Below are 24,052 nucleotides of genomic sequence, written 5' to 3'. Positions count from 1 at the left end.
TATATATATATATATATATATATACATATATATATGTGTGTGTGTGTGCGTGTCTGCATGCGCATGCATCATTGTGTTTTTCCTGAAGTTGAAAGCATTTTCAGCTCTTTGTACTTTAAAATTGGAATGCACTCTGCACTGTTAATCAACTTGTTTCTGTGTTTGTGCATCGCGAGGCAACAAAACATGACTTATTATTTGTACCTCAGGGGCTCCTGCTACATTCAGCTGCAGCATGCCTTTCCGGTCCTTCTCCTCCACGGCAGAATACTGGATGGACTGAATTTTGTTGAAGTTGGCCAGATGGGTTGGCTGAAAACATTGAAAGAATTAGACAAAAAAGGCTGCAACAATGACCCTACATTGACACATGCTGTCCTTACAGTAGCACCCTTGTCGGTCAGGTAGCTGATTCCTTCTTCTGGTCCGATTGCCAGCTCCACCTGGATAACCCAGCTGGACTGTTGCAGGACACAGACGGATTAGGAGAAGCAAGTCATGAATCAGCGCCTTTAACAGGGGGCAAGCTGCCAAACAGTATAGAGTCAGGGGCGCTGGGGAAATCACTTACCCCAAGAGCACACTTGAAGCACTCCTTGTCATAGCGGGAGATTGGAGCAAGTATTTCCAGAAACTTGAGGATGCACTGCTCGTCGTTCAGATTAGCTACCTGCTTAAAGGTCTGCTGAATCAGCTTTCGGAGAGTTTTTGCCTAAAGACAGACAAAAAAAAGTTGAATTTGTTAACTATTCTTCTCAAACATTTTAATGACTACTGAACCCAAGTGTAGGAAAACAAAGCTACGGTGCAGCAGGTCTAACGTCCATCTTACGTGTGTGTTTTTGGAGTGTACTACGTCCACATTCATGTATGTATACTACAGATGTGTGTCTTTTGATTATGCTCCATCCGTACACGTTTGTGTGCACACTACAATGTGACTTTAACTGTGCATTGTTTCATTGTGAGACCACAGAAACATCATTCTTATTCAACATCTTATTAAAATCTGTTTGAGTATTAGTGTGGTTTAATGATAAACACCACATCTTGGTGTATGCACTTGTGTGTATGCATCAGGAAAGTGTGTGCTTGTCATGAAGATTAATGACATATGTTCCTCATATTGACAGCTACTTGCCTCTGAATCAGCAGCAGATCAATATTTTAATAAAGCTTGCGCATAATCTGGATCATTCCATTCTCTTTCAAACAATTCAGATGGGCTCCCCCACAAACATTAATCACAATTCACATTTTTTTTTTTGCTAAGCCAGTCAATCATTTTGAGTTCACAAGCCAAGAACATTTATTCCAGCAATGACAATCCCCTCTAGACTTCATCACGGCTGCATACATAAGCCGCTCTCGAAGGCATAATGCATTTAAATAGTGGGAATTCCAGTCCTTCTAATGACCACTCTGATCTGTTAAGCCTTATCTTAAGTTCAGTGAACAATCTCATGTCTAGATCAGTAATGTGAAAACGCGGTGAGCCACTTGAGTAATCCAAAGTCTCACGTTCTAGGGACGCAGAGTGAAAATCCACATTAACCCAGACAGACATTCTCTCTCCACAGACAATCCTGCGCTATAAATAACCCTCCATATATAGATTAAAATCAAGATCAGAAGAGATTCTGCTCAGTCTGCTACAAAAAGGACTTTTCTTTACAACACTGCCACGGCAGCAAAATGTGTGAATACCACGGTTATTGTTGATTTTGCATGAGGCCTCAGTGGGATAAGAGGGTACAGAGAAGAGTAAAACATGAAGGGTTCAGAGGAGCTCTGCCAAATAGTGGTACATTTTGCATGAAAATCTGACGCAGCTCTACTTAGACATCAAGTTTCTGTGTGGAAGAACATTACTGTTAACAATATAGATGTCTGCGAGCCACTATAATGCACCTATGCATTTTGGGTTTTTTTAAAGGGACAGTAAACAGAACTCTGGGCATGTTGCTTTAGTGAGCATAAGCCGGAAAGATACCACTAAACAGATATAGAAGGATGGTCATGGACGCAGGTGGCCTCAATAAGACCTGAAACGCTTTAAAATCCATGTACGACTTAATACCAATGCCTTTCAAATAATATTTTCATCCAAATATATGTACCTCTCAACCTCTTTTGGAATGAGGAAAAGGAACATAGTATGACACCTTTTGGGAAACATAAAAAAACATATCCTAAGAAAATATAAAACAATAATTCCTTAACAGCATCGATGGTCATAAGCATCCCTTCACCTGTAAGTAAGTAAAATGATAAAAGTGACCATGGGTTTAGATGTACTTTTTGTACACGTTAACATTTTTTATAACAAATGTATTAACCAAGCATAAATCGCCACATAAATGATAAATTGTTGCTGCTTGTCCATGTTTTTTCCCCCATGAAATAAGTACGCTTTTTTGTCAAGCCGCTGTATTTTTAGGTTTTCCGATCATAATATTGCCTTATTTCATTCATTCCTTTTGTTTGTCCTGAGACCCCTTTACAACTGCCTTATTATATAACGTGATCCCTAAGGAAATGAAACTGCCCACCTCACCTTTACATCAAAGTCAAGCTTTCATTAAAACCTATCGAGGACATTCAAGTGGGAAAAAGTGCCTGAAAAGATGGTGGAAATCTGGAGCCCATACTTGTGCAGTAGTAATTATTATTTAAAGCCGGTGAATGAATATTTAAAAAGCTATCATCCAGTTGCTTTCCTCTTAATTATCCCAGACATCTGTAGCTTAAGACCATATAAATCCACTTTGGCTGTTGATCAATATCAAGATATTTATTTCCAACATATTGAATATGAGATAGATTACTACCATTTCAATCACTGCACACCATATCGTGTAATGTCATGTCATTCTGTGGAGTAGACCAAACGGAAGCAAAAGGCAGTTCAGCGCAATCTGCTGTCCGTCATCAATATTAACGATCAGACTATGATCTTTTAAAAAGAGGTTTGACCACAGCAACATGGGTCACTGTTTACTGCTATGACCATCTGCTTGGGAGTGTGTGTGTGTGTGTGTGTGTTCAAAGTGGACTCTATAGAGTGAGAATAATCCCATTAAATGACCACTGCTCTTTTCACTAAAGAGACTGACAGCCAGAAATGGCAGCTGTGCACACAGACATGCAGAGAGAGAGACACACATTATTGTAGCGAAACATGTCTGACTTCATGGATGGTTGATCCATGAAAGTCCAGGCAGATGAGGCCGATGTATGTAGGTACTACACTAATCCTGCTTACTGAGCTTTAAATAATAACCAGCACAGACTATAGAGTTGTTGATGATTTGTGCCAATGTATTAGTGTAATTCGGCTGCCGTTTTGCATCAGTGACCATTTACGTCAGCGTATCCCATTTAGGTTTCTTTCAGAGTCCAACATTTTGTGAAAATACAAGTGGAAAAAAGCAGAAGAAAGAGCAAAACTGGAGGTAAGGTGGTCCGTTGAGCAGCGGCTGATGAGGGGGGAAGCAGAAGGACTTGTCACACAGACAGAAGGGGGACCCCAGAAGGTGGAACACATTGACACATCCCCCCTCCCTCCTCATTGTGTGAAAGAGAAAGTGGGTTCTGGCGTGACCTTGGGGTCACACACGTGAGCAGTTCCGTTCACTTCTGCAGAGCATCTGTCTGCTGCAATAGAGACCATTTCAGATCGGGAGGCCCCTCTAAACACACCCTTACACACACACACTCAAAGACACACTCAAAGACACACAAAAAGACGGGCAGGATCCTGCTGTGTGACAACGCGTGCCGTAAATTTTTCACAGACACTGACACTAGCCATTATACAAGCATGCACACACATATCCATGCCCTCTTTTGCATTTCCTTCCAGTAAATTTCCTTTTTACTCATATGATTTCATTCCATTTGGATTTAACTAAAACTAATTTGAAGTAAAATCATTTAAGTCTTGAACACACATGATAATGTGACATCAGGAAAAACGACTCACCTTGACTGAATCCAGCAGCTCTTTGGGGAAAAATCGTCTCAAACCAACATCTTTCCTAAATAGACACAGAGAGACCAGAGTTACCAATTAGACCGTGGAATGTCAATTCAAAGCATTTTCTTGTTATCTGATCGTGAAGGAACATTTTTTTTCCTTCAGCCAGGAAATCAGCCATAAGCTGCCAGCAGGGAAAAGACACCGACACGTTTAACAGTGGACTAATTTGATTCCTTGAAAGATGATACGGAACAATCCGATGAAAAGGTACCAAACACATTAACCAGGAAAATGTGTGCAGCAAAAGAATCTAATAACAGATAAGAGAGAGCAACAACAAAGCAAAAGGGAGACAGGAAAAGTGAAAATCCTAAACGCACACTGTACCAGGATATGTTCAGACTGAAAACAAAAACATGGAGAATTATTATTACTAAATAATGGCCCAATAATATGCGACAATTGACCCTTGCAGTTTCCCAATTTCATTTTTTTCCTGTCAGGATGAGCAGGACTGCTGGACACAGACAAAAATAAGCAATTTAGTTATGAAGTGTTGGAAGAGAAATCTATCAAGAAAAGTAGTAAGAGATGAGACCGTGGACATTCCACAAAGCTAACTGAATCGCTGGCAGACAGAAAGACTTCTCCTGAGCAGGGCGGCTCATTACAGTTGCACTGGGTTGGAGCCAGAGCTTGTTAAGCTGACGCTTGGTTTTCAGCCGGCATCAAACTACTGCAGGATGATCGCACGCGGTGATGACGAGAGTTCAATTAAATAAATCAGCTGCATTCATTCACTTTGATCATGAAGAAATTTCTTTCATGAAAGAAGAAAAGAGAACAGTCTCCACACTTGGGTCTTTCATGGCCAGCATGATTGATATGACACATCCAAACATCCAAACGTGCCTCTAGTCATTCTCCTCGTGCGTTTCTGGTAAAAAGTAATATTCAGAATGAGCAGGATTTAATAAATAAGGGGCTTTTACGGTGGATTTAGTGTGAATACAGACAACTCCAGCAACAACTGCCGGACATTAACAACATCATAATAGTTGCTAGAGATGTGTTTAAATCATGCAAATAAATTATCGCCTAAAACATCTTTAATTCAGAAATCTGTAATTCAGATTTGTCTGACTTTTCTATGAGGTCAACTTTGACATGCATTTTTTAAAAGCATCAAAAAGTCTCCACAGCAGTCGAGCTGAAGGTCACCACAGATAGCAATTAGTTGAATTTCTATCTTCCAAATCTGCCAGACATCTCTACACCATGTCCTGACAGCTGAGAGGATTTTGTTAATCGTGTCTCTGGCACACACATGAACGGGGGAAAAAAAGATAGAGAGATAAAGAATTTGAAAGGGTTTGAATCCTCATTAGTGAGTCCACGTGAAGGAATACTCACTCCAGTAGTTCGTAGTTGGACTTTTTATCCAGGGCATTTCCCCTCATCTCTTTGAAAAACCTCCTGCAGTGGTTGTAGAGATGGAGAGAAAGGTCAGCTTCATTTTTTCCACTTAAAGTGTGGAACTACACATTTAATTCACATCATACAGAGAGGCCATTATTAGATTACATTAGATTAGATGAACTAAGTGACCATAAATTGAAAAAGTATAAGGCAGAAGTCCCAGAAATTCTATCCATTCCAAAGAAAGCAGAGCCACTTTAGACACTCATTTTTTATCAGTGATTTTACAATATCTATTTCCATATGACCCTAATATTCAAACTATGAAACAAATGCTACAATCAACACAAACATGTTTTTCAACGAGTCACAACATTCCAAATGATTAAAATCTCTAGACATAAGAGAAACTAAATAACAGGCAAAATTAGAAAAAATATCTATCAAAAATTGTACCTGATTTCTAGACAGCCAAGTTTAAGAGCCACATCTTGCTCTACTTGATCTCCAATTTCTATCATATAGTCATTTTTTACCTGGAACAACATGAACACAAACAAATGGTAAATAAAGAATAGAAAATATTTTGTCAAAGAAAACAGACAACATCACATATGTGAAGATATTTGTGTCACTACCTGGTGATAGAAGTAACTGAGTGTTGGTTTGTCTTCCGTGAACTGCTGCACAAAGCCTTTTGGAAGGTAGCGTATCCTCAACTCATACCTGCAGCGGAAATTAAAAATAAAAGGTAAAAAAAAGAAAATGTATAAAACGAGGAGCATCTATCTTCCCAGGTGGATAAAGTAACACACAATGCCACATAATATGAAAAACAGGACTGCAGAAGCATCCGATATTTGAAAAAGTGATTGAAATGAAATGAGGAACAAGCGGATGTTGAGAAATGCGTACACCAGAAATGCAAAGCTGATGAATATGATAACAGAGAAAAACAAAAATAGATGTGTGTCACTGAAGGATTCTAGACTTAGAGACCAAAGTAGCTGTTGACTTAGTAGACAAAGGAGGCATCTGGCTTGCTCTCTTCCTTTATAACTATGGTGTTAAGGGTCCTGAACGTACAAAAGCATTTGCATCAGGAGCCCCACAATAAACCTGAATATACGACCATCTAGTATATAAACATTCTAACTGCCAGATGAGCCGCAACCGCACACACAGACACACGACTATGGGCATGTCCAGCAGATGGGGAAACATAGTTTTAAATGAACGAAACCTACGAAACGCAGTTTGGGAGTGAAATCTGTTTAATCGCGGGAAATTCAGCAGCAGCATATGAACAAGTTGATAAAGATGAGGCAGCTCTGCCTTTACACTTGCCTCCACTCCTCATTTGGTCTCGTCTGTTCATACATCTCTCTGATGTGAGACACCCCCAAGTCTGGGTGAAGCCAGTGGACTTTGTCTCTGGATTGGCTGTTTGTGAGACGCAGACCAAAACAAGACGTCCAACGCACTTTATGGATGTCCAGTATCTTCTGGATGATTCCCTAAAAACACACATTAAATTTGATAATGTATTTATTTTTTCAACTTGTATTTCTTGAGAGGTCAGTGAGAGATCAGGACAAAGGCATGATGGAGATTTTGCACATTTGTGTCCATCCATCCACTGTTTACTTACTCTGACGTCGGTTGCATCCCCATATCTGATGTTGGATGACCAGCAGCTTTGCTCTGTGTTTGTCTCAAAGTGATGAAAGACTTTTAGAACCCTGTCCACAGAGCTACCGATGGTTCGGTCTGACCCTCCCGCACTAAGGCGTGACTTGGAGCCTCCAAGTAGGGAATGGTTGAGGTTGGGTTCCAGATATGGCGATGCCATGGTTTTGCCTGCTGTTACAGCCCCTGCTATGTGTCTGTCATATTCTGAAAAACACAGACCACAGAAATGTTAAATTAAAGTCAGCAGCATCCGTCTACCTGATTATGAAGTAAACAAAAAACAATGAACAATGAAACAATAGAGAAAGATGAACAAAAAAACAAAATTGTGGCAGTTCAGGTCAAGGTTCTCCTTTTAAGTACCAATTATACGACATAAAAGACAATGCATCTCCAGCAGCCAAATTTCCGTTACTAGGAATGGTGACGTTGATGCACATCCTGGAATCACACGCCAACTTCAAAACAAGCTTTTGGGAATGCAAATGATCTCGTCTTCCTCAGTTTCTTGTCCACAGTACAGTAAACTATATAATACCTTCTGCCAATTGCTGGTAACTCCTTTTCACATCCCAAATGTTTGTCGTGATCCCTCTGTGTGTCTGTGTGTCTGATGCTATGTTTAAAAGGACAATAACTAAGAGGTTTCCATCAACACGTAGCTCATTAACGCAGGCAGATCCCAAGACATGGGAAAACACTAACAATTTCATGTGAAATAAAAGTATTTTTAATGTATACCTTTCAGTATTTGAAGTACTATTAAGAATGACAAGCATAGTAGTCTTAAAAGTAGCCAGGACCAACATATTCATGATACTCGTATAGTGTGTATGATAGTGAGAATTACCTCTGTCCCAGCACATTGGGAAAGGGTTACATCCACTTGGGACCATGGATACACATTTCTGTCCCTTCCTATGACTGTCAGTTGTCAGCACAGGCAGGCAACTTGTGGCTTCACACCCACGCATTATTCAAAATTATTCCATAAATGATCAACAGAAAATCAGCTCAAAGGAAATTCTGAAGTCTGACAAAATAAAATTTAAAGCTATTTAAGAAGCTGGAAAATCAAAATCATGGGTATTTCCTTGTTACAAATGTACATCCTTGCGAGTCGATTCTGTGGTTGTACTCCAGAAAGATTCCCAGATATGTTGACACCACAATCCTCTCCCCTAATTTGCTCCCAGTGGCCCCTCTCTAATGACCAGGCTCTGCTCATTGGCCGATTTCTGCCTCATGCCTGAACTCCATAGTTGCAAAGTTGCCATGGCACTGTCAAACAGCTCCTGTTCACGTTAGAACTCAAGTCAATTCCCATCGCGAAAATCTCTTCAGGAAAATCCAGCGGCAGAATCGACCGAACGTTCGATCAGTGGAAACATCCAAAAGCCGAAACCACAGTGAGTGAGGAAAACAAAAGCAGCAGACAACACCGCAGCAAAAGACACATGGGAAGGCAGCGATTGTTAAAGGATGAATGGGAGGAAAAGCAAGAGCACTGACAGTCGAGTGGAGGACAAGTGAAACGGGAAGGGGCAAGTGTGGAAGAGGGAGGAGCTTGGAACTATTATTATGGTAATCACTGGTCCACAGAGTTAACACTTCCTCACTTTTGGTTTTAAAATCAGCTGCCACCATTAAAGATTTTTTTCTTTTTACTAACAAAATCAGGATTTTGTTTATACCTCTAACGGTCTACAGCTCAATGCAGAATGAAAGTTAATAATTGGCATTCTCTGTTAAAGCGCTTGAGAATTCTTACGCATATTCCCTGCAGATTAAAAATTTACATATATATTATTTTTCTTGAGTAAACCAATCAAAAATGGATTGGATTAATCATTATTATGTTATTCATATACATTTAAATATGATTCCACAATTGATCATTTTTCATTCATTCATTTTTCTTTTCAATAATAATAGTAATATAGGCTAAGAAAATGCTACAAAATAGAAATGTCATTCACAGAATAAAAGAAAACAGTGTCACATTTATTTAACAAAACCTTATCCAACATGTCTGTAAGTCTTTTGATGAACAGCTTTTTACATTGAAATACATTTTGTCCCGAAAACATTTTTTCCAGACTAGGGTGCCAAAGCCAAGAGTTTAGAATATGTCATGACAAAAAAAAATACATATAACCAAAAATCCTTTTCGGACACAAGTAAGAAACCACAAGGAACACAGATGAAGAGACAAATTTTCCTAAAGGTGTAAATTACAACCATTTTCAAGCAGAGGTGGCAACAGTACCCACCCCAACTCGGTCACAAATGCTCTGTGACAGACTGGTGCCTTCCTGAAGAGCAGATGCCAGTCTCTCCATTCATCACTCCAACCTTTATGGGCACCTTCGTATCTGAACAGCTGTGTTAGTGAGTGTGCTGCTATTGTGAAGCACAGGACGATGGGCAGTGCTCTTTTGGATGGAGCCAACACCCCACCCACCCGCTTTTACGTGTGTAAGTCAGCAAGGAACAGGGAGAAGTCACACTTGCCATTTGTCCAAATAACTGTTTTAATCCATTACACAGTTACTGAACTGAAATTCATAATATTCGTGGTGTTTCTGTTTTGCATTACGTTTCAACCATGCAGTCACTCTTGAACCAAATCTTGGTGATAATATATGAGCATAGTAATACTGGGACCAGTGGTCGTGGGTCGCATGGAGCTCTTCAAGCAATAAGTGACAAGACATCAAAAAAATAAAGTCTCACCTGTGTAGAAGGCAATTCTGGAAATATCTGGAAGACAGAAAAGTGATACTGCATTAACATTTAACAGTGACCCACTTGTCAGAAACCATTAGGTCACAATACCGTTAGAAAGGTTTAGGATTAAAGGGAGGTCAAAAAATCCATACCCTGATGAGATTGCACAAGCAGAGTATGTAAGGTAATCCACACGCATAAAAAAGATGAGTGGGTTTCATGTTTGATCAAGACAATCATGCAAGGCTGTCTGCAGTTCTGTGCAGCGCTGTGTTGTATACTTTTGATTTTAGGTCATGTCTTAGAAGACCTCAACATTATAGTTGGGGATAACACATTCTCAATCATGGGGGCCAAGAAGTGACTATTTTCAAGTCAGCCGTCAGTGTTGAATGTTGACGTGTTCGGTGTTCACTGTAACCATGTTTTTCGCTTTCATCTGCATTCTCTAACGCTGTATGCAGCACCTCACACAAAAGAAAGGTTGTTGTCAGGGTAGTTAGGGTGGGAGTCCTTCGCTCTGTACATTCAGTGTCATGTCACTTGGTATACATAGCACCTCATACGAGCATGCACCCCGCTCGATGTCCATACTTGTGGGCATGTCACACAAGAAAGCACTTGTTTTACATGAGCAAAAGGAACTTTGTAATCCTTCACCTTACTGCAGCTCTCTTCTATCAGATTATGCATTTAGCTTTTTTTTATTTAATAACTATAATATGTGTTGTTTTTGTTGACACTAACATATATTAAATTATTACCATACATTATTTATCTTCACATTTTCTGATTATGTAGGCTCCCCACAATTGGCAGATGGATAAGAGGCAGAAATCATGTTGTCCAGCATTGAGGTCACTTGATGGCTCAACAAAGTAGCAAACATATCTCAACATTCAGGGACCCACCTTATTGATTTCACATCTGGATGTGATCCCTGTGTATCATCATTGCACATGTTAGCTTCTTCTTCTATGAATGGTGGCTTTAAATGGCTGATAAAATTAAGCTTGACTCGACGATGCCATACGTGTTTTCACACTGATACAATTCATTAGCCGTATATCTACAGAGGAAGATAAAATTTCGCATATCAAGCTCCCAGAGGAAGCTGGAAGAGGCCAGTTACTGAGTGTCAAGTCCCCACAAGACTGCAGCTTCATTACAAGAACTGGGCTGTGTATTGGCAGAGGTCAGGAGTTTAAGTGGTTCCAGACACCCTAGTGGACGCACAACTGCTGCCTAAGCAATCACACATACAGTAACACACAAGCTGGTACACGGGGAGGTGGCTGGAGGTCATAAAATGACAGCACAGTCCATCAACATTAATGATGTAATGGCCACAGAAAGGAAATACCAGTCAGGTGACTCATGCTGTGCTATCGACCGTTTGCAACATGAAACCAACGGTTTTTGGCCATGTGAGTTGAAAGATACAAACAAGAGGCACTTTGTAACTAATAATCCCTGACGTGTGAGTTTTCCAATATCCTGTTTGGAATCAGAGGCTGCTGTAAAAGGTGCCGTTTTTCTCATTGTGGCAGTGAGATGAGAAGTATTAGCAATAGGGGCAATCCAGTGAGTCAAGTGATGAATCAAAACATTTGTCCTAGTAATATGTAATGTAATAATGACAGTGGCAGTGAAAATGGTTCAGAATACATTATCTCTGTCACCGCCATGTTCTAGATTGCCGGAATACTCGTAAAGCAATAACAATATTAACTTGTAAGAGTAACAGCAGTAAGCACACAGATAATAAGACATATTATTATTAATTTATTATGGAACGCAAAATAGTTGATAGACAATGATTTACCAACATTAAGAAGCGACAACACAGGTTATTCCGAGACCAGGAGTCCTTGGCTCTTCCATCACTTTTGACAAGAGAACAATCGCGAACCAATGTTTTCGCGAAGCATCCAGGGGGAACGACTGTGATAGCGAATAACCACACATTTCCAACAACGAACTTAAAAAAATTGCCAGCTAAGAGAGCTGGTGAAGATGTTGTTGAAGATGTTGCCATTGACCTGAAAGCGTGTTAAATCAATATACAACTCAGTGAACAAGGATACCAAATAAGTCAAAACCAAATTTAATATCTCCAAACTGCTGCCAAGGTCACATTATACAGAGACAGCACCATTTTGCTTAATGAGGTTCACAGTTGCACACAGGTTCAAAGAGATGTCTAAGATGTGTTTTTCAATATAAGTGCATATTGTTTTTCCAATAAAAGAAATGCCCCTCTAGAGAATTGAAGTGATTGCCAGCATGGTGCTAATTACTAATTGCCTATTCAATGCCCCTCCATCAAAAACATGAACACAATGGGCGGCCTGGAACACCTGCTCCCACAGTGCCGCGGTCCACCACCTTGCTCGCATAGGTTCTGCAGAAATACAGAGTTTCATATTTGCTGTGTCCAACATCCAAAATAACAGTAAATGACAGCACCATTTACACAGTGGGGTTCATAATTGGCTGCCTGAAAAACATGTGTAGACACATTTGTGTAGTTCATCATTCATCAGAGGCCTTGTTGTGAAGAAAGCCTCAGGAATAGTTTAAAGAGCCCAGGTGCCTGACTTGAATCGTCCTAATACTCATTTTAAATGGTTTCTCTCAACAAAGACAGGGTTCAAAACCCCAAAACATGCATGTCCACCTGCAAGCTACAAGGACACGTTTTTCATCATGTCACTCCAGTTGAAAGTTTAAAAAATATATACCAGATAAAGAGGCACATCAGACACATTTCCCCTTGGCTGTGCATAATTGCAGGTAAACCACAGCTGTAATTTAAAAAACTATTAGGATAAAGACTGCTGAGAAGTGGTGACTTCACAGCTGGAGTTTGATCGGAGGATGATCTGAAATCTGCCCGGAATATATCCACATAAAGCAAAAGGACTTAACTAGTAGCCACAAATAAAGGGGGATTTAAGTGCGAGATAGAACCGTGGAACATAACTTCAAGTCAAGACAGGCTTGTTTGTAGACTGAGAAGAACAAACAGAAAAGTAATGACCTGGTTTTGTTTGTGACCGTAATATTCCTGTCTTCCCCCGGCTCTTCAAAATGTGACTATGCTTTCTCATGTGCCCAAAACCAATGCATTAACAAAAAGATACAATTTTCTGTGATTACAACCCAAACCAACCACAGCAGGGCTTTCTAGCTAAAAGCTGCATTTACAGGATTTTGGCTAAAGCAGGCTGCTGAAAGCAGGCATGACGGATCACAGTGACTGGGAAAGATGCGCCTCTTCACACCATAGTATAAGGCAACTATCCTGTCGGATTAAATATATTTAATCTGAAGAGCTGCCAGATGTTGTCCATGGTTTGCTTCGCATCCAGCAGCCAACTTTAAAGCAGTGCTGATGGAGCAACTGGACAAGGTGTCAGTACAAAATGTATAAAGCTAAGCATCAACAGACCATGTGCATATTTAAAGATAAAACATGAATAATGACCACAAAAATTGAATTTTATTGAAAATGTAAAATGAAATGCAGTAGGACCAACCTAACACACTCTACCATGCTTAATACAAGCACACCACATAATAAGGTCACATAAACGCTTGAGTGCTTATTCACTTTTATATGCCAAAGCACACACTATGACACACACATTCAGTCAAGTGTGCAGAGTTGAGGTGCAGGGGGAAAGCTTGCTGGTTTATTGGAGCAGCGCACTAGGAGAGAGCTAATATTCATAATTTAATACTACAGAATCAGAGCAAGAAAACGTATTCAGGGGAAAACATGCGGCAAATAAAATGGGTTGAGCTCATGAGCATCCAGGACAATCAGGAATTCACATCATCATATCGTCTACAAAAGCAGCAGAGGTTCCGGAAAATATCTGCATTTTGAACTCACAAAACAGCAGTCTGATGAGTTCTTGAATATGTGGTGACGCAGTACCATCACTTCAGCACAGGCTTCCTTTAGTATTCACCATCATAACAGGGTCATTCAAGTGACATCTTTATATTCCCGTCTTTCTTACATATATCTCTAAGTTATTCTGATGTTTTGGTATTACCACACTGAACAGCCGAGGGGAAGTATACTGGAAGTAAAAATATTCCAGAACTTCCAGATAAGGCTGCCAAATAACTGCTTACATTTCGCCATATTGTTTGTCATAACTTGTTGAAAAGTCCAACAGCAAGTGACACATGAAAAAGCCAATACAATCATTTGGATTTTTTTTCAGTTTGATGTCAATTGTCAGGAGAATTGTGTATGAGCAATCCATTATGGTTTTGTTAAACAATATAGAGGATTTCTTTCTCGCGAACATTCCCATGTTCATGCCAAATCCAAGGGTCAGAAAGCAAACCACAAATGGAATTAACAACAAGTCTTAAAGAGAAATTTAAGACTTGAATAATGTCTGCACTATTGCAAAAGGTCTCCATGAAAATTGATGAGCTGCCATTTCCAATTGGAAAAGACAGCAGAAAAAACACATTGGGAAGAGTTTTACTAGAAGATAAATATTTACTAATGCATGGTAAATGTAGGAAAAAGACTATCACATCCGTCTGAGTCTGAAAAAGCATGAACAAGAGAGTGAACAAGCATGAAAGCTCTGCCTCATGTTCAGCAAATTTCCATCAATAATGTACTAGTATCAAAATATTAAAAATCTCTGAAATATAAATGATGTAACCCAGAAACTGCCGCAGCTGGAATCTCACTTAGAAAATAGAGTTGTACGCAGCCACATCATAAAACAGTACTGCCTACACTCAAAGGGCACGTGGGAAAATACTCAGCTGAAGGATGTACACTTGAATCTAAACATGAATTACAAATGTACCACAGATATTTTCGGCACACAAACATGCAATCACTCTTTAAGAGAGATTGCGGCACCACACAAGCTCTCTATTCAAAATTAGGAGGATTTTGTTCCATCTTGGTGACTGTGAGGTTTCTTGCATATTCAAGTTGAACGTCACAACTTTATTTCATTAAGGTCTAACAACCTGGTGTGTTTCAATGATTCAATATAAAATAAAACAGCAATTCTTCGTCCAAAATGTGCAACTTTAGCAAGAAGAAAATATGTATAACTCCATGCTTGCACTTATGTTTTTTTTCCTTATTTCCTGTATAAAAATGTGTGCAGATGTGTTTTAGGGGCCACAGGAACATCTGTAAAGAGGCCAAATCCTCTGTGGGGGTGTGTGTTTCCCAAATATTCCAACAAGCAGCCCTTCCTCTGAACGTGCACTGCTTAATTTTCTTTTGGTCACAGTCAAACTTAAAAGCTTTCAGTTATAAATCTGTCATATTTTTAAACGTTATATATGGCCCTGACGACGTCTTGCTCCAGTAAGTGTAAAATATGAACAGTCTAGATTATGAAGACCATCTGCCATGACCAACATGTGCTCCCTTTATGACAGCCATCATATGCATTGAGGGATTTTTCATGGCAGGATACCTTCAAACTTTATATTAACAGCAGTGACACTTGTTTGAATTCAAATGCCAAAGCATCTCTGTAATCTCTGTGTTTTATCTGGGGCAGCAGCAGAAGCTTTCAACACAAATTGTTGATTTAATGGGCCACTATCTTAAAGGTAATCATAGATTTCAATCCTGATTGTTTTATACAGACAAAATCAATTAGTGTTTTTTTTTCTGTGTTGTCATTTTTAGAACAGCAGACCAATTTGAAGCTAAAAAGAGGACCTACCTACTTGAACCTTCACTACACGCAACAAAATTTTGCAGTAAGAAAGCAGATACAAATTAACATGAAAATGCATTTAAAAGTATTGTAACTAAACAGATTGCATCTACAAATCACACTCCACAAATAAATGATGTACTTCAAACTCAAAGCAAATACTTTGCACAATCAATATGAACTTTAATTCATCAATATCTCAAATGCAACAAACACTGTAAATAGTAGATAAAATGACCAATCCTAGACATATTATCATTCAGATTTTGCAGCAGGTTTAATTCCAACTGTCTGCAACACAGATGCACACTCATAGATTTTCCATTGTCAAACAATACTACTGCTCCTCTTTAATAAGCACTTACCATGATATATTCCATCCATGAAGAGAAGAGAAGAGAAGAGAAGAGAAGAGAAGAGAAGAGAAGAGAAGAGAAGAGAAGAGAAGAGAAGAGAAGAGAAGAGAAGAGAAGAGAAGAGAAGAGAAGAGAAGAGTGACAGGCAGTAAAGGAAAGAGTAAAGGAAAGAGTAAATCCCAGGCTTCTGTGGTCCTTGGTAGTGATGTAGTGGCCGGGTGACTCTGTAATGATGGCTAACGTCAGCTTACAACGCTGCCTTCTCCTCTTAATCCCACCACGACTCCCAGTACTACACCAACACACACAGAGAGCGGCACGAGTAGGAGGAAAAGACAGAGAGGCAATAAGAAGCCTCCAGCCGTGACAGCGGGGGGAGGGAGATGAGAGGGAGCAAGGGAGGCAGAAGAGGAAGGGAGGGAGTCTCTTTTGTCTCCCTTGAGAGGGATGGAGGGGGAGAGAGGGGAGCCAGATGTACAAATCAAACTGTAATTGGAGGAGAGACAAAGCAAGAGAACAACAGTCAGAAAACAACTTTGTAATAAATCGATGAGAAACTTCACACAGTTGGAAAAACTTCAGAGCAAAGTTACTTATCCATGTACTGTGATTCATGGTTTCCGTTGCCACTTTTCAGATCTAGACCTTTTAAGCCTCCAAATCAAGCACAAACTCTACTATTATAAACTGATTTTCCACAACCAACTTGTATTTCCAAATTTGAAGTTGATCCAGGAAACTACAATAGGGAACCTCAACTTTCTCTTGTCTCTTTTTTCCTCAAAAGTAGCTCCATCAAGCTGTCCAACTGAATTTTGAACGGTCATGGGAATCATTAAGCAGCAGAATTTGTGTCCTGAGGGCAAATCGACAGACGCTGGTCTTTCCGACCATATTCACTGCCTACAGAAATAGACCACACGAGCAGCAAGTCTCTTCAACATTGACTGTAGCTTGTATGTTCCATCTAATTTGGTTGATGATACTGAGCTGCTCTCTTAAACCCAAACGCACAAACATAAGCACAGAGCAGACAGGACAAGAGTTGCTCAAGAGTAAATCAGATTAATGGGCCAATGGATTAGTAGGACAACTCACCCACACAAACACACGCTGAAATACACACACCGTATACGTCTGTCTTATCTAGTGTTAAATTAAAGGAACCCACCCCCCATCCAACACCGATGAGGTTAACGTCGCCCTTCAGTGGTGCCAGATATTAACTACAGCAGAGGCCATGAATAAATCATTATACTGTAGACTTGCTTATCATCAAAGCTGCATGTGAAGAGATACATCACTGAGGACGGTTGCTGTATTACAACACCAGCTAAGCATGACACCAATGTATTATAATATTCTATTAATATTATATTATAGAGGAGGCACTGGGCTCCAAACGCTCGGCTTATAGTTTATTATAGACACAATACTAATATATCAATTAATATGTCACACATATAAGAGCTTCTATAAGATTCTCAAGATAATATTAATAAATGAATAAACCATAATTATTCAGTTAAAAAACTGACTCAGTTGTCATACTTTTATATTTAACAGATTTATTCATTCATATTCATTAATTTAATTAACCAAATTTTTTTTTTCTTTGTTTGCATTACACAAGATTTACTTAGCTTAACATTCAATAAGAAAGCTGGCCACCATCATAGTTAAATTAATATCCCACGTCCTGAGTAAAATTTTAATCATGGCTACAATTACCAATTGAAATCCAGCTGAATCTATACGATTCTTGAAGAAAAGAGGTCTTAGGTTTTGGAAAATTCTTTATCTTCCTACCTCATATATGGATGTGATGACTAGAAATGATTTTTATCATAACACTCTGTCTCAAATCTGAACCTGCAGATGAGTCATCGTCCAGACAGACTTGCACAGTGACACACTTAGACATCACAACCACATCTGACCTTAACAATAGTTTTTCCAACTGTGAATGTGTGTGTACTACCTGCGGCTTTCTCCCAGGTGTTTCAATGTGTCACAGCTAATCTATCTTAGTCTTGCAATGTTGTAGCTGCATGTGGCTGCAAATACCTGGAAAGAAAGACATGATCTCATAAACTAAGCGACTTATGTCTGCCTCAACAGCTCATTGCTTTCTTCATCAGTGTCAAGCTAAGTACATATCATTTTCCAAACACTTGATTACAGAGGTTTTTCAATATTGACTCGCCACATAAACAGAATTTTGTAGTGGGAATGTATCCTAATCTTGTTTTGAAAAGTTTTCTTGATGAGAGACGAAATATTACTCATTTTTATTCCATTGGACCATCTTAAATTATGACGAAGAAAGTTCCAGTAGATCATTGTGCGGATTTACAGTCTCATTTATTTATATCAAGAACTCTCAGTCAAACAATAAACCTTAACAGCAGGAGGATCAGATGAGCAAACACTACAGAAGAAAATCAACATCCTGGTGACGACATAAAACAACGCAGTTATATTTTTAGACTATTTTAGTCTATTCAGACACAATGCATTTAAAGATAATTCAACTCTCTGGTCCATGTCTGTTTCTCTCTAAGTTTATTTTTGTTCCACTTGCACCACCCACCACAGTCCCTGTCTCTCTTTTACTCTGCAAGTATATGACAACACACAATTACCTCTTTCTTTCTCCTCATCTGACTCACTGCAACGTCTGGCTGGTCATGCAGGCACACAGACCGACATATGGGGCAACTTTTCTGACGTATACTTTTGCTTGTCTGTACTACTGCCAGTACTGCAAGAAAATTACAAATATATTAGGAGTCAATACATTGGTAACGCAATCAAAGACGATGAATTTTAGTGGTGCTTCAGATTAGATTCTTAAGCAAAAAAATATTTTTTATGGATTAGTCATACACTGTGGAAAGAGCTGCAGCGTCTCTTCTTTGTACCTTCGTATGCAAGAACACTACTGCAACCTCCTGCCTTACTGAGAATATTGCAATCAATTATATTTATTTATTTACGCAAAAAAATGAATTATTCAGATGAAATCAACACAGCAATAATATAGTGTCAATAAATCGCAATACAGGTGCAAATCACCAGCTAAGTGGGGGTTGCTGCCCTCAGAGTGCTTTTCTAGTTGGAACTGAGGCACTATTTTACAAGTACAGCTGTGGCAAAAACCAAATCCTACAGAGATATGTATATGATCGAGTCACTGGTGAATCTCAATGGACATAATCTACATAAATCAGCATAATCTATGAACCCAAGTTCTAAAATTAGTATGATAGAATTTCAGTGGCAGTGAAACAGACATGATTATTTTATTTATAGTTGTTATTGTATACAGTTTTTCCTGTATCCCCCACTCTTTTTGGTGTTGTTTTCATCTATTTCATTTTTATTTGCTTTTATACCTTTCACTTTCTTCAATTATTTTATGAGGAAAACCCTGGACGCCTCCCTGGGGAGGTGTTCCGGGCATGTCCTACCGGGAGGAGACCCCGGGGAAGACCCAGCACTCGCTGGAGAGATTATGTCTCTGGTCTGGCCTGGGAACGCCTGGGGATCCCCCGGGAGGAGCTGGAGGAGGTTTGTGCGGACCGGGAAGTTTGGGCTTCCTTGCTCCGAATGCTGCCTCCACGACCCGACCCCGGATAAGCGGTAGAAGAAGGAAGGAAGGAAGGAAGGAAAATATATCAAGTATTACAGTTCAACCAATCTACAAGTTTAGGCGTGCTGATATGCATGTCAACGTGTTTTTTTTTTCTTCATTGTGCCCATGCAATCTCTCATTATGTGGTATTGAATGTATAAGCACTACCTGTGTAACCCCAATAAAAAAAAAGTAATGGGAGTAATGGGTTTTTCAATGACCAACCAAATTAAGTTTAGGCTTCAATCTGAGCTGTGTTTTTACGATTTAGGTTTTGGGGGGAAACAATGGTAAGCCAGAATGAGCTTTCTGAATGAACCAATACATTGTTCCCACTGTGCGAGTGTCCGAGTGTGTGCAAATTCAGGACATGAACTATGTCACTTCCTGCCATTGTAACTAGGTTTAGTGCAAAATGGCAGCACAATGGTTCAGCGCACACATATTTTACAACAACCACTGCAACTAAATGAATATAATGAAATATCGTAGAGCTCTAGAGCCTTTACAACAATGCATAGCACGTTCTGTGACTGAATAACTTATTCCAGCATCATAGTGGACAAATCCATGTCCATGTGCACACAGAACTGATCATCCACGGGATTACTGATTTGTTTCACAGTAAATAAGGAATGTGATTTTATTGCTTATTATGTGGGACAATCTCAAAGTGTAAGAAGATTTCCATAAAATGAACTTGGATACCTTAAATCAAAATGTCAGCAACAACCCTGTTGTGTGTGCTAAGCGCTCACTACAGCTACACAAACACTACAGTACATCCTCAAACACGTTTCATCCCTCAGGAGTAGAGAGGAAACCCTATCTTCCTTTCAGCAGCTCTTGGTCTTCATCAAGTTTGTGTGTGTGAGTGTGTGTGTGTGTGTGTGCAATTTGAAGTTCTGCTGCTAACACTTACTGAGGAACGTACAACTTGTGAAATGTTTGCTGAGTTAGAACATAGTGCAGAGCAACATAACTATTGTTAGATTTTCCTCTCAACAGCTAGTTAATTTATCTATGCACAGTCACACGCATATACACGCACACGCTCCATTTTTAACAACAAAAAGAGCCTCAGTTATGTAAATTACATCCAAATCTGTATTAATACTAAGAATAAAGGCATGTGTTACTGGTTGAACTACTGTGGGATCAGGATTAAAGGAGAAGCACATTTCAATGAGATAAATCATGCAAAATAGAGCAGGAAACTAAATAAAAAATACCTTTTCCATGCAACATAGCAGATGAATTTGAATTTCACAGTACACACTGCTGTGTGCAGTAGAGCGCCCAAAGATCTGTGAGTGTAGACAAGTGCTTCTATAAATACAGACCTCCTGCACTGCTCTGCAAATTACACACACTGGCAAGCGCGCACACACACACAGCATTGCCACGCCTGCAGTGGCGGACGACAGACCAGCTGCAGGAAGAGTCAAGTCCCAAAATCGATTCTACCCGCTCAATGTTTCAAACTCAACCATTTCTCATTTCAGTTTCCTCCATCATAAAGATGACGGTTAAAATGTAGCTACAGCAAATGTGTGAGTTTGACTCCGCATGTTGACGTGGTAAAGAATGGAATTATCATGATTCCACTAGCATCCAAGCATTTTGTATGAGGGACATTTTTCAGCATAAGATAAAGCAGGATACAAGAATCCGATGAACTAAAAAGTCACCAAATACACACGATTTAAGATTGACCCAAACATTTCAACAGAATTCACCAGGTACAGTTTTGCACTTCAAATGAACCTCTCACATACTCAAGTACAGAGGCGCTCACATATTAGTATACAGTGCGCACAAGCCTACATGGCCTCAGGACACTGCAATTCATTAGCATTTTCCAGCGCTGAGAATACAAAGCAGAGGTGAATTTGACACAGCAATGTCCATTCTAATAAGGAGAATGTAAAGCAAGACCGGAGTAGTTAATTTATTTTGGGCTTGGCTACAACAGCTTAATAAGTGATCTTCCACCCAGAGTCTGGTTCTCTTGAAGTTTCTGCTCAGAGGAGACACACACACACGCACGCACGCACACAAAAGTACAGTCAAAATGTATTTAGAGGTAAATAAATTATTTAATATACTCTGTAAAGAAATAGATAATTGATTAAATATTACAACCGATCATTTCAATATGTTTTTGTAGTGAGGATGATATATGTACAGTATGTATGTATGTCACCCATATACTTGAGCGTCATATCAACTATAATTGTGTCACACACCTGTCAGAGAGCCATATCAACATCTGCCCCGCAACAGTTTGTCCAGCATCAACAACTTCAAACCATGATCGGGACCTGACTTACTTTGTTTGATTGAGAGCAGTCTTGATGCATTTTTAAGGACTGACAGACGAATGACCTACAGGCAAAAATCTATTATTGTTGAAGCGCCTTGAACAGAGCTCAAAAGAGGCAAAATTCATCAATGCATCCCACCAACGAGGACTGGCGACAAATGAACCTTTTTTTGAGTAATGTGTTTTATCACAGCTTTTCAAAAGTCACATGTGAAAACACCCACATTGGGATGCGGCAACCCAGATGCAGATCAATTCATATTTTGCTTGATAGCGCAATATGACAACCTTTTAGATGGCACGAGGTTACACAAAAGGTTTTGACTTTATTTACAGGGAAGGAGAAGGTTCATCTGTTAACTAGACAGGACTATTCCATTTCATGTCTACCATGTCTAAGTACCTCTAAATAAAAAAGATAAAATAAGCCAAAAGTAAAAATGGAATGTTATTTAATAGCAATGACAGTAACCATCAGTATACTTATTTATAAGCACTATTTTATTCCTCAGTGATAATAACCACACGCATGTAACTTACAATAACAAATCTACTAACAGTAGTAGATACAGTATATACAGTCAGAACAAGCCCAGCATATTATTATGAAGCCATTATAAAAGAATGACTGAACACTTGTGACAGCCATTGAGGAATCAAATGTAGGTTAATCCGGGTTAGCAAGTGAACCTACCAGCATTCAATCACTTCATGTGTCTGGTAGCGGTGCCTCAGAGATCACTTCACCTTTCCCTGCTCACTCAATGTTACTTATCCAAACTATATTTATGACTTTTCCGAACCTTCAAGACGCTAAGTCAGCGATAAAGCGGCTCAATTAAATTAGCAAAAAAAGCTAACTTCCAGCCAGTTGTGAACGTTGCACCTCTTTCTCTCTTCTTCTTCCCTCCTGACTTTAACACCCAAAACCTGAATGCTGCTTACCTTGACGTGTTTCGGGGGACTTTTCGGTGGTTTGTGTTGGTTTTAGCGAGGCGGAAACGAGTGGATATTCGTCAAGTAGTCCGTTAGAGGAGTTTGTGAGCAGCGGGAGTTGTACACACAAGAGCTCCTCTATTTCCCTCACAGTCCCGTCTCCTGTTCCTGCTTCCCGTCTCCACATCCAGCATTCCAATATGGCTGCTGCTGCTGCGGGCGCGCGCACACGCCAACAGCCGCAGGTACAGAATAAAAGTTTGCAGCTTTTTGAAGTCATTGACAGTAACACGAGAAAAACAGGACGATGACAACATCGTTCTCAATTAGAAACTTCTGGCATCGACCACATTGAGTTTTAGGATTTTAGTGCTTAATCCTTCAAAGTCGGGTCGCGGTGGCAGCAGGTCAAGTGAAGAGGCCCAGACAGCAGCATTGAAAAAGCATCCCCAGGTGGGACAAGAGATTCTCTCATTTCCCTTCATTCCCGATCTCTCCGCTGTGTCTTGCGTCTGCCCCGGGGACTCCTCCTAGTTTCTCAGGATTCACCCAGACAAGTGTCTCCATCATGACAAATGTAGACTCGATTTCCAATGGTGAGGAGAACTCTTTACAGTTTCAGTTTCTGCGTGTGGGGAACCAGCGATTGTTGTGTAAAACCTATTTACGCTTGTGACAAACCTGCTGTCTCTTGTGTGTCTCACTTAATGTACAGTCATGGTTTTGTGTGCTTCGTCTCAGATCAGGGATTCATCCAGGCGATCGCGCTGCTCTACTGTGTTTCAAGGTAAACATCGCTCCGTGTGCGCCGCTGGATAGACGTTGGCAAGTTGAAGGATGCACTCTGGCGGCCACTTTTGGTCATTACACCATATGTTTAAAAGCCAATTCCTTTTTCATTTCAAACCTTTATTCACGTGAAACGCGGCCTACATTGATCAAAATACAAAATAGAAAATAACATGCTTAAAGACACATTACGGTCCAAAAAAAGACAAAAGGAAAACGCTGACCAAAAAATGCCGTGACCCGGATTCGAACCGGGGTTGCTGCGGCCACAACGCAGAGTACTAACCACTATACGATCACGGCGCGTTACCGACTGAGCTAGTCGGGATGAGGGACGCACGCGTACATCTACCTATATATACATGCGTGTATCTGTAGCACATTCGTTGTGACGCTTTGTGAGACATGTCGTAATATGAAGACAAGAAAACAAGCTCAACTCGTTATTTCATTGTT

At 39.8% G+C, this 24,052-nt stretch overlaps 1 protein-coding gene and 1 non-coding gene across 13 annotated transcripts in view; both read right to left on the bottom strand.

Annotated features, from left to right (window-relative positions):
• Positions 1 to 22,997, bottom strand: part of LOC128756812 (focal adhesion kinase 1-like) — a 36,217-nt gene extending 13,220 nt beyond the window's left edge. For 6 of the 12 annotated variants that reach the window (XM_053861499.1, XM_053861501.1, XM_053861503.1 and 3 more), the window contains exons 1-11: positions 22,817 to 22,997; positions 9,830 to 9,856; positions 7,053 to 7,297; positions 6,749 to 6,918; positions 6,040 to 6,127; positions 5,858 to 5,937; positions 5,396 to 5,458; positions 3,986 to 4,040; positions 572 to 712; positions 384 to 461; positions 205 to 312 (exon numbers count right to left, since the gene is read on the bottom strand). In XM_053861499.1, coding sequence (XP_053717474.1) covers positions 205 to 312; positions 384 to 461; positions 572 to 712; positions 3,986 to 4,040; positions 5,396 to 5,458; positions 5,858 to 5,937; positions 6,040 to 6,127; positions 6,749 to 6,918; positions 7,053 to 7,297; positions 9,830 to 9,856; positions 22,817 to 22,994 — 1,233 coding nt within the window. In that variant the 5' untranslated portion in view covers positions 22,995 to 22,997. Of the gene's footprint in view, positions 1 to 204; positions 313 to 383; positions 462 to 571; positions 713 to 3,985; positions 4,041 to 5,395; positions 5,459 to 5,857; positions 5,938 to 6,039; positions 6,128 to 6,748; positions 6,919 to 7,052; positions 7,298 to 7,943; positions 8,491 to 9,829; positions 9,857 to 15,917; positions 16,133 to 17,889; positions 17,976 to 18,553; positions 18,673 to 22,816 lie in introns of those variants that run through there. The other 6 variants (XM_053861510.1, XM_053861507.1, XM_053861513.1 and 3 more) reach the window with 6 other exon arrangements.
• Positions 22,998 to 23,827: 830 nt separating this feature from the next.
• trnah-gug (transfer RNA histidin (anticodon GUG)) lies at positions 23,828 to 23,899 on the bottom strand. The gene has a single exon. It is a non-coding gene; the product is annotated as a tRNA-His (tRNA).
• Positions 23,900 to 24,052: the final 153 nt, after the last annotated feature.

This window comes from Synchiropus splendidus, chromosome 4 (assembly GCF_027744825.2).
Source record: "Synchiropus splendidus isolate RoL2022-P1 chromosome 4, RoL_Sspl_1.0, whole genome shotgun sequence".
NCBI classification, from domain to species: Eukaryota; Metazoa; Chordata; class Actinopteri; order Syngnathiformes; family Callionymidae; genus Synchiropus; species Synchiropus splendidus.
The sequence above is the reverse complement of the archived record's forward strand: the minus strand, read 5'-3'. Positions and strand labels throughout refer to the sequence as shown.